This window comes from Elephas maximus, chromosome 1 (genome assembly GCF_024166365.1).
Source record: "Elephas maximus indicus isolate mEleMax1 chromosome 1, mEleMax1 primary haplotype, whole genome shotgun sequence".
NCBI lineage: Eukaryota > Metazoa > Chordata > Mammalia > Proboscidea > Elephantidae > Elephas > Elephas maximus.
This window is the reverse complement of record NC_064819.1, coordinates 204,892,286-204,907,155: the sequence shown is the minus strand read 5'-3', so window position 1 is coordinate 204,907,155 and position 14,870 is coordinate 204,892,286. Positions and strand designations below refer to the sequence as shown.

At 37.6% G+C, this 14,870-nt stretch overlaps 1 protein-coding gene across 5 annotated transcripts in view; it reads left to right on the top strand.

The window, feature by feature from the left end:
* AHI1 (Abelson helper integration site 1) overlaps positions 1–14,870 on the top strand; it is a 211,167-nt gene that overhangs the window by 165,837 nt on the left and 30,460 nt on the right. For all 5 annotated transcript variants that reach the window (XM_049901705.1, XM_049901695.1, XM_049901686.1 and 2 more), the window contains 2 exons: positions 1,777–1,939; positions 5,450–5,547. In XM_049901705.1, the coding sequence (XP_049757662.1) occupies positions 1,777–1,939; positions 5,450–5,547 (261 nt within the window). The remainder of the gene's footprint in view (positions 1–1,776; positions 1,940–5,449; positions 5,548–14,870) is intronic.

Below are 14,870 nucleotides of genomic sequence, written 5' to 3'. Positions count from 1 at the left end.
AATATACCATAATTTATTTATCCATTCATCTGTTGATGGGCACCTTGGTTGCTTCCATCTTTTTGCTGTTGTAAACAGTGCAGCAGTGAACATAGGTGTGCATGTATCTGTTCATGTAAAGGCTCTTATTTCTCTAGGATATATTCCAAGGAGTGGGATTGCTGGATCCTGTAGTAGTTCTATTTCTAGCTTTTTAAGGAAGCGCCAAATGGATTTCCAAAGTGGTTGTACCATTTGACATTCCCACCAGTGGTGTATAAGTGTTCCAATCTCTTCACAGCCTCTCCAACATTTATTATTTTGTGTTTTTTGGATTAATGCCAGCCTTGTTGGAGTGAGGTAGAATCTCCTGGTGGTTCTGATTTGCATTTCTCTAATGGCTGATGATCATGAGCATTTCCTCATGTATCTGTTAGCTACCTGAATGTCTTCTTCAGTGACGTGTCTGTTATATCTTTTGCCCATTTTTTAATTGGGTTATTTGCCTTTTTGTAGTTGAGTTTTTGCAGTATCATGTAGATTTTAGAGATAAGGGCCTGATCGGAAATGGCATAGCTAAAAACTTTTTCCCAGTCTGTAGGTAGTCATTTTACTCTTTCGGTGAAGTCTTTGGATGAGCATAGGTGTTTGATTTTTAGGAGCTCCCAGTTATCTAGCTTTTCTTCTGCATTCTTAATAATGTTTTGTGTACTGTTTATGCCATGTATCAGGGCTCCTAACGTTGTACCTATTTTTTTTCCATGATCTTCATCGCTTTAGATTTTATATTTAGGTCTTTGATCCATTTTGAGTTTGTTTTTATGCATGGTGTGAGGTATGGCTCTTGTTTCATTTTTTTGCAGATGGATATATTATGGTAATTTTCTATTACATATAATATGTAGTTGTATAACCTAGAAATTTTTAAACCCCATTTTAGTAGGAAAAAAAAAAGTTTATTTTTTAGTGTACATGCTCCATGTCCTACTTTATACAATGAATCAGATCCCAAGTAGGTTGATGGCTGTGTTTTGTGAACATTTAAAAAGCTATGGTATAAGAGATTTTAAAATACTTTTGTAGCCACTGCCATATTTTGATTTGGGTTTTTCAAAAGAAAAAAAAATCTAGTGATTACTGTAACAACACAGAGGAAGATTCTCATAGAAAGGCTTTTCCTCTTAAATGTGTATCTAGTGAAAATAAGCTTAAAAGAGTATTTTAAAAAGGCAGCCAAAAGGCTTTTTTATAGAGATAGTTGTTATAAAATACCAAAATATATATATGCTTATGGGGAAATTTATCTCAAGAAAAGACATTAACGATAAACCAAGTGATCACAAGGAAGGTGTGCAATCAGGTTGTCCCACTGAGCTTTTCATTTTTGTAAAACTGCAGACATTTTGAAGAATTATTTTTCAGGTGCATCTGCTTAACACAGAGAGCGGGATCCAAAGGTAGTATAAAACAATTCTAAGAAAATGAATGGTGTGTAATTTTTTTTTTTTTTATTTGCTTCACAAGTAATTTACTTTAAAAAAATTACATCTGCTATTTTGAAGCTAATCTTAGTGTATTGAATGCTCTTAACCATTTCTCAGTCCCACAGCCTTTTATCTTGCTTCTCCTGCTGTGTTCCCACCACCCCTGATCCCATTAGCAAACCTTGAGACAGCCTCAGAGTTACCAAAGTACTGCTTTGGTTTCAGCTGCTCTTCTGCAAGAGGAAGTGAATGTTGGGGGTTTTCTCTGTGGTACAGTTGTGATAAAGCTGTGGTGGTCTTATCTCTCTTGTAGGTAGTGGCTCTTTATGACTACACAGCAAATCGATCAGATGAACTAACCATCCATCGTGGAGACATTATCCGAGTGTTTTTCAAAGATAATGAAGACTGGTGGTATGGCAGCATAGGGAAGGGACAGGAAGGTTATTTTCCAGCTAATCACGTGGCTAGTGAAAGTAAGTTTTATGCTCTCTTCCTGGTTTACTTATATGGTATAACTGATAGTCCAAGATTTTATCATTTCCTGCCCTTTAATTTACTGTCTCTGTAACCTTTGCATATGTCTACCAGTGGGTATTACTTTTCATTCACATAATAAATAAATAAGGATGGGGAGGGGGCACTACTACACTAGAAAGGTGTTCCATTCTGAGATCGGGATATTTGCTTCACCGACTTCTCATCCCAGGCAACCTGCCCCTCTAGCTACCAAATTTCTTCTTCCGCCCGCTTCCCCTAATGCCTGCTTCACACAGTGTTGTCAGCTCTTCTCTTGCCACAATGACTCCTCAGTTAACAGGCATCTTAGAACTTCTGGTTCCCCGGCTCCCACTCTTCTAATTTGTATACTTCAGTCCTGGTTAGTCACCTGCTGACACAAACTGCAACAGTAGATTGTTTCATTTCCAAGTAAGCATTGAGCCCTCATTTATGAAAGGAAAAAAAAAAAAAAAAACTGGAGAAGAAATCCTAAACATGAGTTTCTGAAAGCTATGGAGTCACTACTAGGCCTTGAGAGGTGAATATAGAACCTCTGTTAGAGAGGGTCTGAAAATAAAATAATTGAAAGACTATCATGAAAGAGGAGCAAAGTAGTGCTTCAGAGGAAGACATCCTTTCAGCAGTTAACTTGATCGTGGCAGGAAAGCACAATACCCCAGGGTCAAGGAGACCGAACTCTAATCCCAGCTGAACAAGTAATACTGCTGTGCCTCAGTTTCCTCCTATAAAATGAGGAAGTTGAGCTGTATCATCTCTAACCTTTTTTCTAGAAATACTAACATCTTATGATTTTGATTTAAAATGTATTATAGGCAGCCTTGACATTGAGAATACTCTGTTTTGAATATTCATTGTTAAGTCTTTTGTTTCTGCAAATAAGTAATTATTATAAATAAAATTGGTTTTCAGAGTAGGCCATGAAACCTCATTTAACTGAAAATATGGCTGAACAAAAGTACTATTGATCCCTAATGTAAGTTCTGAATTTTGAGATCAAAAGAAATGAAGGAAAGGAGAAAGAATTTCTTCCATAAATACTGTGGTACTGGTCTAGGCCTTAACAAATTTTTTGTCTTTGGCACCTGCCCACTATCCTTTCTGCATCCTAGTGCTTCCCCACCCCCACTCCCCACAACTCTCAGGCCACTGTGGGCCTCATGGCAACTCCTTCCTGAACTTCCAGCAAACTCCTCACCTCAGAAGTCCTGAGTGTCTAAAAAATGACCCACTTCTCTCTCCCATAACAGAATTCTTTATTTCCTCTCTATCACTGCTTTAATTCTTTTTCTCCAAATATTGAATGACTTGCCCTTTAAACTCTATCAAAGTTATATTTTTATGTTTAAAAGTAGATGCATAATGGAGAAAGCTAAGGCAATATGGGAAGAAGAAATGTTAGGACAGCTTATTTCCCAGGTAGGGGTAAGACAACATCTAAGTCATTTCCCATAAACTCAGCCCTTCAAACCCCGAGATTGTCTTAAGTATCTAAGCTCCTTGCCTCCCCCTCCCAGGGATGGTTCTTCAACTGGATCAACAGCTGTGATTCAGCAGGGGCAGCTTCTGTCTTTACGCCAAGAGCCTCCTGTGCAGTCGTAACCACCCTGGAGTATATCTGTAATTAAACACTTGTTACAGTCCACTGTTCCTTTCAGATATAAGTGGAAACTTTTTAAATGATTTTCACTTGACTATATGAAAAGATGATGTATTTCCTGGCAGGACAGTATGAAGTGCTTTAATTTTAGAATCTAGTTTGTTTGCAGAAATGACATCTTTGGCTTGCACATTGAGACGTTCTAGATATTTGATCTACATTAGGTTAAAATCCAATAGAATTTGTTTTTTTCTCCATAATAATCAAAGTCAAACTTCCGAAACACACTGTAATAATGCTTGGTGACTGCACGCAGAAATTAATTCCGTGTCTCAAAAAGTGATCATTCTTTGACTGGCATAGTCCCTTATTGTATCCCAGAATAATTGTTTTCTTTTGACATCAGTCACTTTGGTGAAAGCCTTGCAAGGGGCATAACAAACAGAAAACCCGAGAATATAATGACTGAATTCTTAGATTTTATTGAAGGTTATTTTCCTTTTCCTTTTTATCCTACTTTTTACCTGCATTTAACTCACCTGCCCAGTTTTAACATTAGAGAAAAATGACTGTCAGCAGCATATTCCATTCTAAAAAATAGTAGGAGGAATTCTCCTTAATCTTGATATGAAGTCAAATATGTAAAGCAAAAGATCTAAAAAACAGAATTCTACCAACTGTTCAATTGAGAGCCATGTCCTCTAATAGAGCAACACGGTAGAACGACTTATTGTTATAGGACTTAGCCCTTTGTATCTTAAGCTACTGGAAAGAAAAACTGCCCAGCTTCCTAAATCACATCTGACAGCCTTTTCAATAAAAGATAAACCCAATGATAGAATCAACCCATATACAAATCTAGTTAGTATTATTTCAAAATCTTAGTTTTAGAATTTAGATTAACTAGTAATTTCTCTCAATTCAGAGTTGCCCAAGTAATTTAAGCAAAATAGATTTTCTTTTTTAGCCCTTTAAAAATCCCAACATATCTCTTCAGATTCAACATGGATTTCTCGCCACCTGAAGAAAATACGCTGTGTAGTCCTAGCTACGTGCTTACTCATTTCATAGCATCGTCCCGATTATCAGGAGCCCTGGTTCAGTGGTTAAGCACTTGACTGCTAACCAAAAGGTTGGCGATTCTAACCTACCAGCCACTATGCAAGAGAAAGATACGGCAGTCTGCTTCTGTAAAGATTTACAACCTTGGAAACCTTAGGAGGCAGCTCTTCTCTGTTCTGTAGGCTCGCTGTGAATTGGAATCAACTCGATGGCAGCGGGTTTGAGTTTTGGTCCCAAATTATTCTTTCTCCACACATCGACCTGGCAAAATCCTACCTATTCTTCAGAGTTTGACACATACACCACTTATTCCATTAAGGATTTGTCATCCCCACATCAGAATTTATCCTTGTTAGTATCAGTCTTTCAAATTATGTCATATTCTGCTTTATCTTAGTTATTTGTGAAGATATCTGTCTGTGATCAGATAGTAAGCTCCTTGAGAGCAAAAACTGTCTCTTGATCATCTTCATACCTCCCCCCAGCAGTACGTAACAGATAATTGTGCATATAGCACGTATCTGGTAAATGTGTATTGAAATAAGCATCTGCATGACCACATAGTAAGTGAAAATGTTGCCTTCTAAATTTCTGAAACCCTGACAGAGGGTGCTCTGCTGAACAGAACTTTCTAGTCATAAGTTATGTTCTTTTGATAACTAAAGTTTACGACTACACATTGCCCTAACAGTAAGTTCTAGGTAGATTATTGTTATATCAAGGAATTGAACATCAATTTCATAATTCCCCCCATTACTGATTTCTTTTCTCCATTTGATTTTGTGAATTAATTTTTTAATTCCAGCACTATACCAAGAACTGCCTCCAGAGATAAAGGAGCGATCCCCACCTTTAAGCCCCAAGGAAAAAACTAAAGTGGAAAAACCTTCATCTTCTCAAAAGGTAAATGTTTTCAAGAATGAGTTGGATATGTACTTTGATTTTTCACTCTCTCTGGATAAAATATGGCTTTATTTTTCATGCTTATAATTCTTCAGTTGTTTATATTAATTTTTTTTTATTTGATCCTGACACCAACCTTATGAAGTATATATAAGGCAAATGTTGTTGTAGCTGTTTTCCAGATAAGGGAGCAGAAGGCTCAGAGAGATGAAAGCACACCCCCCAAGTCACAGCCTAAAGTGATGGGATAAGGACCCAAAGTGTGATGCTATCTCCATTCTGCTCTTGTTTCTGTTTCAGTGATACTGACACTATCATCAGCCCACTGGGGGCTATAAATTAGGCCTAAGCTCACTTTAATCTATAGAGTAAAATGTTCTATCTTCCTAGAGCATTCCTTTTACTTGCTAGTAATTTTAATTTTTTTATTTATTTATTGTGCTTTAGGTGAAAGTTTACAAATCAAGTCAGTCTCTCACACAAAAAGTTACACACACCTTGCAGTGTACTCCTAGCTGCTCTCCTCTTACTAAGACAGCACATTCCTCCTCTCCATCCTGTATTCCTCACATCCATTCAACCAGCTCCTGTCCCCGTCTTCCTTCTTATCTCGCCACCAGACAGGAGTTGCCCACATATTCCCAAGTGCCTGCTTGAGCCACGAAGCTCACTCCTCACCAGCATCATTGTCTATCTTATAGTCCAGGCCAATCCCTGTTTGTAGAGTTGGCTTTGGGAATGGTTCCAATCCTGGGCTATCAAAGGGCCTGGACCATGACCGTCAGAGTCCCTCCAGTCTCAGTAAGACCATTAAGCCTGGTCTTTTTACGAGAATTTGAGATCTGCATGCCACTGATTCTCTGTTGTGTTCCTTGTCAGGGCAGTGATTGGTGGTAGCTAGTTCTTCCAGTGTCAGGCTGATAGAGTTTCTGGTTTATGTGGCCTTTTCTGTTTCTTGGGCTCATCTTTACCATATGTCTTTGGTGTTCTTCATTCTTCTTTGCTCCAGGTGGGTTTTAAGACCAATTGATGTATCTTAGGTGGCCACTTGCTAGCATGTAAGACCCCAGACACCTGTCACCAAAGTGGGATGCAGAATGTTTTCTTAGTGCATTTTGTTGTGCCAATTGACCTAGTAGATGTCCCCTGAAACCATGGTCCCCAGGCCCTGTCTCTGCTACTCTGGCCTTCAAACCATTTGGCTGTATTCAGGAAACTTCTTTGCTTTTGGTTTAGTCCCGTTGTACTGACTATCCCTGTGTTGTGTGTTGCCCTTCCCTTCACCTAAAAAAAAATTGTCTACTATCTAGTTAGTGAATATCCCTCTCCCTCCCTCCCCGCCCTCGTAACCATAAAAGAACATTTTCTTCTGTGTTTAAATTTTATCTAGAGTTCTTATGATAGTGGTCTCATACAATATTTGTCCTTTTGCAGTTGACTAATTTCACTCAGCATAATGCCCTTCAGATTTCTCCATGTTATGAAATGTTTCACAGATTCATCATTGTTCTTAATTGTTGCGTAGTATGCCATGGTGTGAATAAACCATAATTTATTTATCCATTCATTCATTGTGGTCACCTTGGTTGCTTCCATCTTTTTGCTGTTGTAAACAGTGCAGCAGTGAACACGGGTGTGCATATATCTGTTCATGTGAAGGCTCTTATTTCATTAGGGTATTTTCCAAGGAGTGGGATTGCTGGATCCTATGATAGTTCTATTTCTAGCTTTTAAAGGAAGTGCCAAATCAATTTCCAAAGTGGTTATACCATTTGACATTCCCACCAGCAGTGTATAAGTTTTCCAGTCTCTCCATAACCTCTCCAACATTTATTATTTTGTGTTTTTTGGATTAATGCCAACCTTGTTGGGGTGAGATAGAATCTCATGGTAGTTTTGATTTGCGTTTCTCTAATGGGTAATGATCGTAAGCATTTCCTCATGTATCTGTTAGCAGCCTAAATGTCTTCTTTGCCTGTCCATATCCTTTGCCCATTTTTTAATTGGGTTATTTGTCTTTTTGTTGTTGAGTTTTTGCAGTGTCTTGTACATTTTAGAGATCAATTGCTGATTGGAAATGTCATAGCTAAAAACTTTTTCCCAATCTATAGGTAATCTTTTTACTCTCTTGGTGAAGTCTCTGGATGCACGTAGGTGTTTTTAAATGTTTTTTAAGTTAAAACATTAAATATGGGTAGATTATCAACCAAAGAAGTGTTGCATTTTTTAGTCTATGCCATCAGATCCATTGAGGATATCAGTCAGTATTCTTCTGATGTTAGTAGTAATTTGGTAAAAAAATTTATTAAGCACTGTACCATCGTATATATTGCTTATTAGACTTGTTCTATTGTGTGTCGTTAGCTCTTGCCTTAGGTTAAATAGCCTAGCTTCCTCTTTACTCCATGAACTGACATCGATTTTTTTTTTTTTACAAATATCACATCATGACAAAGTTTTGAGAGTTGAACCTGTCACATGTCATTCAGTCATTCAGCATGTGTTTATTGAGCTTCTACCAGCTGAGCACTGTATTAGTCCCCAGTGAAATGGGAGTGAGTAGGCAAGGCACTCACACTTGAGGAACTGCCTCTTTGCAGGTGCCTCACTAACTAGCCTGTAGGAACTGTAATAAAAATATGTTCATGATGCATGAGAACATATAGGAAGAAACCTTCTTAGCCTGCCCTGGGGAGGTGGGCAGTCCAGGAAGAGTTCCCAGAGACAGTAATGCTTGAGCTGAGGCTTCTAGGATGAAAAAGTACAGAGCAACTTGAGTAAGAATCATTGGAATGGTATACCATGGAGTCTCAGCCAGACTGGAAAAGCCATGAAATCAGGAGAGTGTTGGCAGATTTAGAAAGCAACGTTCTCAGCTAGGTTTCAGTAAGCTACCTGGTGGAGCCATGGTGTCGTAGTAAAGGAGTTTATTATTTATTAGGTACCGTCAAGGAGGTTCTGACTCATAGCAACCCTCTGCACAACAGAATGAAACATTGCCTGATCCTGTGTCATCCTCACAATCGTTGTTTTATTTGAGACCATTGTTGAAGCCACTGTGTCAATCCATCTTGTCAAGGGTCCTCCTCTTTTTCGCTGACCCTCTACTTTACCAAACATAATGTTCTTCTCCAAGGACTGGTCCCTTCTGATAACATGTCCAAACTTCATGAAACAAAGTGTCACCATCCTCACTGTCAAGAAACACTCTAGCTGTATTTCTTCCAAGACAAACTTGTTTGTTCTTCTGCCAGTCCATGGTATATTTAATATATATTCAGTGACATAATTCAAAGGTAAGGAATTAGTAAGCTGGAATTATGGAGTTTAAAGCCAGAAACTCTTTCAATTATTTAATATTCAGATGTCAAGCAGCTCCAGGTTTTGATAAATTCAGAGAGTGTACATAAGAACTGAAGTGGAATTGCTGTTGTTTGAGGCCATTGATGCCACACTGACTCATGGAGAACCTATGTACAACAGAACAAAATGTTGCCCAGCCCTGCATCATCCACACAATCGCCAGCAAGGACATGTTGTGGTTGAGGAACTGGAACCTGTAGTGTTGTGCTCTTGGATATTAAAATTGCAGGCTTAGTGCAGGAGTTGGGGTAAAAGGAAAACTGAAACAAACCGTAGGCGTCAAGTCAATTCCGGCTCATACCGACCCCATAAGACAGGGTAGAACTGGCCCATAGGGTTCAAGGATCTGCTGGTAGATTTGAACTGCCGACGTTTTGGTTAGTAGCGGAGCTCTTAACTGCTGTGCCACCAGGGCTCCACTGAAACGAAAAAAGTTCTAAAATCTTAACGTTAGTGCAGAGGGTCTCAACCTTGGCTTCACATTGAAATCACCTGAGGAATTAAAAAATAAATAAATACTGATGCCTGTCTCCACCCCCTACAAATTGGTTTAATTGGCTTGGAATGGGACCTAGGCATGAGTAGATTTTGAAAGCTTCCCAGGTTATTTTAACTTGCAGCCAACATTGAGAACTGTTGTATTAGAGTGACCACAAAGTCCAAAGGTAACAGCTGAAAGAGAAGTAGAGGGTGTTTGTTATAGCCAGGTGTCAGGACACCCAAGGAGGAGTGCTCCTGGAAGTATAATAGCCTCAAAAGAACGGCAGGGGACAAAGAGGAGGCCAGTGTTAACTCCTGGCCCTGTGGTTCAAGGTTAGGCATATAAGAATGAACAGCCTATGCTAAGAGTAACTGAAAAAAAAATGGCTTTGAGGTAAGGCACCAGGTTTCAGATACGGCAAGGATATATAGTAATGTTTGACTAAGGTAGTATGTGGACTACAAGGGATATAGTCAAAAGGATTGGTGAGGAATTTGACCATGGACAAATGTTGTACATATAATACTACCCATTGTTTGGAATTCAGTGCCAGGTTTAAGAATTTAGGAAGATGCTAATCTAAATATACAACCTAAAGATGTTGAATGCAGGGGAAGGATTTATAACATTGGCATAGGGAGTGATTGTGCAACTAACAATATTTTTAGTCCATTTCAAGAACTATGTAAGATGCTATGGAAATATAAGTACAAGATACAGCCTTTACTTGTGACCTACTGGTATCCCTGACTTGGCATCATGCTAACCTTTGGAATTGGGGTTACCTTACCCCCTCCCTTAAGTGTGTTCCTCTCCAAAGCCCTGACATTAATTCTGCCTCATCTACAAGCGATATAAAGAACTCTCAGTGTCTTACTGACTCCCTTTGAAGTTGACCTTGCTTCTTCCTGTCCCTGATTCACCTGTGTTCCTGTGCATCAGGACCTCTTACTTGCTTCCGAAAATCCCCAGTTCTCACAGCCTGGGCCACTCCACTTGCATGGACTCACCTCAGCATAGTCTTAGCTTGGACTGTAGGTTGATTTTTTTTCTCTTTATCTTGTATGTCTTTTCCCCTCACACAGTGATCTCTTTGCTTCAAACATATCTTTATATCCCACCAGACCAGCTCTTCAGATATCCAGCGTGACCTTTGAAATCTGCTTCTGATCAGTCCTGCTGCTGCCCAAACCCCAGTTCTGGTAGATCTCAAGGAACTCACAGACATGTAGAGAAAGCAAACCATTTTTAAAAATAAAGAAGATAAAGCAAGGGTGTTGCAAAGGATACAAATCCATTTGGGCAAGGGAATAAAACAGTTCTCGTGGAAGAGATGGAACTTGAATTAGACTTTAAAGTTTAAGATACATGATTTATTTTGTCAAAGATCATGATTTGATCTGCTTCATCCGAATCCATGTGTTAGAATCCTACATATTTTTTGTTTCTCTTAGGAATGCATCATGTGTATAGTTAGACAGTGTTTTACTTCCCTGTGGGGGGAAAGTATAAGGAAAGATCTATGCTTATGTAAAGAGAAGTTCCTGAGAAACATTAATATTGTTACTGTTGTCAGAATGCCTTGGGTACACTCTGAGTCGTGAAGCTAACAGCCAGCCCCTTGAGAAATGTGTAACTGAGCTTCCTTAGCACCTGGCATAGTTGCATTTCTTAAGTTTAGTTCCTTTATCAAATATATATGGTTTGATTTTTATCGAGATCTTGCCTTATAAACATACCACAAATTCTACCAGATGCTTAATTTCAAGTGTAGTCTTATTTTTATTATCATATATAAGATGTGTTGTTAAAAAAAAAGAAAGAAGAGCGTGAAAACTAGTCTCTGCTGAGGGACTAGAATTGTGGGAGATCTAGGTTTATGGGACCATAGAACTGAGTTCATGGACGAGACCCTAGAGGTCATCACTGGTGATTCTAGTCAACTTCATTTTATAGATGAGGAAATCAAGACCTGGAAAAATTGTAAGATATGCATTCAGAATGACACTGCTATTAGAAGCAGGGCCAGAATAGGGTCCCAGGCCTCTGTATTCTCAGGCCAGTGGCCTTTTCCCTCCACCACCCATGAAAGACACAGACAGCTGTTACTCAAATAGTTAGCCACGTTTTGTGTCACGCTGGTTTTTCTACATCCTTGTTTTATGTTTATTTCATTGTATGCTTCTTATGGAAGTTTTTAGAATTACATTCTCTCTATTTTTTTTTTTTTAAATAAGGGAGGAAAGAAATTGCAGTAGTTTTCTTTCTTTTAATTATTTCTATTCAATCCATAGAATAAGAAGTAAAATTATACCTCTTAACAGCTTGGCAGCTGCTGATCTTAAAAGCTCTTCCAAGTGGAACACACCTGCTCTGTTGCTATGTGTGCCAGGTACCTTCCAGCATCGCATCTTGCCATTGCCGTGTTGGTGGATGATGGCAGCATTTGTTGCCAGTTCTTCCAGTGTAAGAGAAGGGGGTAAGGCTTGAGTTAGTTATTCCCCATGGTAGACCACAGAGTCCTCAAACAAATTAGTAACTCCCTAAACCACAAGGGAGTGAGAGTAGGAGAATGTTTCCCTCCATGGTCATTCCAGAATGTTTTTTCTAAGTATGCTGTAAATTTGCATCTAATAAAAGAAAGACTATTGGTGCCATCATTGAGGAAAGTAATTCAGAAGCTTTGAAAACAGTGCTGACAACCTTGGAACTTTGGTTTATTTTTTGTTTGGATTTTAGACTCTTTTTTTAAAAAAAACTTTATTTTTGCTAATCTATATCATTCATTTGGGGGAAAAAAAGTTACTGTTAAAATCCCTTTCTTTTTGTATTTTTTATGATTTTTAGTTATTCTATGATAAAAATAATACATGCTCACAGTTTTAAAAAAATGAACCAGTAAATAGTGTAAAATGAAAAATAAAAGTCCTGCCCTGCCAACACTCAGCTTCACTCTTAACTGCTTCTTGCATATCCTTCTAAAAATGTTCTCTGCATATATAAGCATGTCGTTGTTAGTTGCCATCGAGTCCATTCTGACTCATACATGTCTGTTTTTTTGTTTTTATGAAACTGGAATCATAACTTTATGTTCTCTTTTTTTCTTCTCCTTTCACCAACATATATTGGACATCTTATTACCGCAGACAATTCTATTTCTTAACAGCTTCATGATATTAAAATGCCCAGTTTTCTTTTTTCTAATTTTTTAATTCTTAAAATTAGGCCCAGTTTTGTTTTCCGAAAATGCTGTTTTCCTTTTTTTTATTTCTGCAAATTGGAACCAAAAATAGAAAAGTACCTTCTATCAGTGTTTCAACGCTGACACAATCAGTATGTTTTTGTATAAATGCCAGATATATAGTAATAATTATGTACAAGAATATTTGATTATTTCTGTGAATGTGGAGAAATTACAAATCACATCCTTTTTTTTTTTGCATACATCCTCTAAAAATTCATTAAATGAATAATTGAATATTGGTTTTGTTATTTCAAGATAATTATTAAAATATCCACGTCTCTTCATGTGAGGAGAAGAGTTTTTTAATTCTTTTCAGTGTTTTACTAAGCATGTAGAGTTAATTCTGAAGGGCTGGAGCCTAAACCAAAGTACTTGCTCCATTTGTATTCGGGAGCAACTGTTTTCTCCTCTAGTCCAAAACAAGAACAGAGTACCCAAAAGCATCAGATAACTCCATGGTAGTTCCTCTTCCAGCCAACACACAAGCACACAGAATTTTACACTGTTCATTCTGTCATACCCTCAAAAAAAAGAAAAAAAAAATTTTTTTTTTGTAGTCATACCCTCAGCAGGCAGTAAATAAGTTGCCTTCAATGTACATGTTTTTCTCTTAGTTTGTGAAGTATCTAATTTTTATTTACCCTTTTTATCCCAAAAGTAGACAATTCATTAAACCCTAGATTGTGTTACAGATCACTGTTTTCAGAATCATATATCACACAGAAAAAAATTTTCCCATTTGCTAGTCTTTTGCCAGGAGTGCATCTCAATTATTCTTAACCATAGGAGTAATGCGATTTTATTATTTTGTTAAATTCAACAACAAATTTATAATAGACTTGTAGCTATTTTTCAAATACCTACAAGTTAATGTACACTAGACGATTGAAAATACAGTCATAATTACTTTTGCTTCCTTCCTGTTACTAAAGAATAATATCAATTCATAGCTTTTCTTACTTAGTAATTCTGTTTATCAGAGAAAATATGCATAGTTGATTTATCCCTAATTTGTCATATAAATAAATAAAAATTTATTTTTGGATTTACTTTAAAATTTCAGAAATATTTGAAATTTCCTTTTTCTGATGAAAACTAAATCAAAACAAACTTTACACATATCAAAGATACTGATAAAACTAATCTGAAATCTTACATTATAAATAGGGTCAAACTAAAGTGCTTATTTGTGTCCCATGAAGAATCTGAATGAAGACCAGGCAATGTGTATATCTTCTTACCCCATAATTTGTTTCAATAGCATAAATATTTTGAGGAAAAAGTTAATTTTATATTAGTGTTGTATCTTTTACCTTTCAAAAGTATTTATTTGTCTCAAATCTGGAGAGATCACATGTCCCAAGAAGAACTTGGGTGGGACCCCAATCATGTGACAGCAAAGCCAATGTGAGTCACTTCACACCCCCAGATTTTACTCCCAACAATAAAGTCCCTAAACATTCTTCACAAATGAACTCTAAAGCCTCCAGAGATTAATAGAGAATTCCTTCTAACCTGAAGGGACCCATAAGGTCTTGACTCTCTTGAAGATCTGGTGGCCAGTTTGTCTGCTCATCTTCCCCTTTCACCTTTGCCTCAGCCATTGCATTTAGCATGTGTACCTCAGCTCCTGCTTTTTCTCTTCCCCACATCAGCAGGTTTCTGGCTACTTTGGGCAGTTCCCATCCAGGTTTCCAGGACCCTCTTTTGCTCTAGAGTGAAATCCCACAGGCTGCTGGTCTTCTTAGCCCTTGTAGCCTGAGGGCAGGGCGTAGACATTGGCCACAGGTTCTATAATTAAGTGGCTGTGAGAGAATTCCCCATAATCTCCACCCTAAAACTAGACTTGGCAAATGTGCCATTTCCTTGATGTCTTCCTAACTCCCATTACTCAAAATTTACACAAAATAACATATGGGTGAAATTGTTTTCCTATTTGCCAAAATACTGCTTACTCAGCTGATCTGAGCCTCTGAGCTCAGCCTGTACTACATCTTATTTTCTTACACAGATCTGCCATTAAAATTCAGTTTAGAGAATAATACAAATTCTTATTAAAGATTTCATAATTCTAATAAATCATTCATAAGTTTTTGTGGTACATTCTTAATGACTTCTTAGTATCATGTACAGTGAACATTTTGTACTTAAAAAAAAAAGATTTGCCTGAGGCAAGTATAGATTTTGATCTTTGAATAATGAGTATACATAAGGGCATAAAATGACTGATGTTGT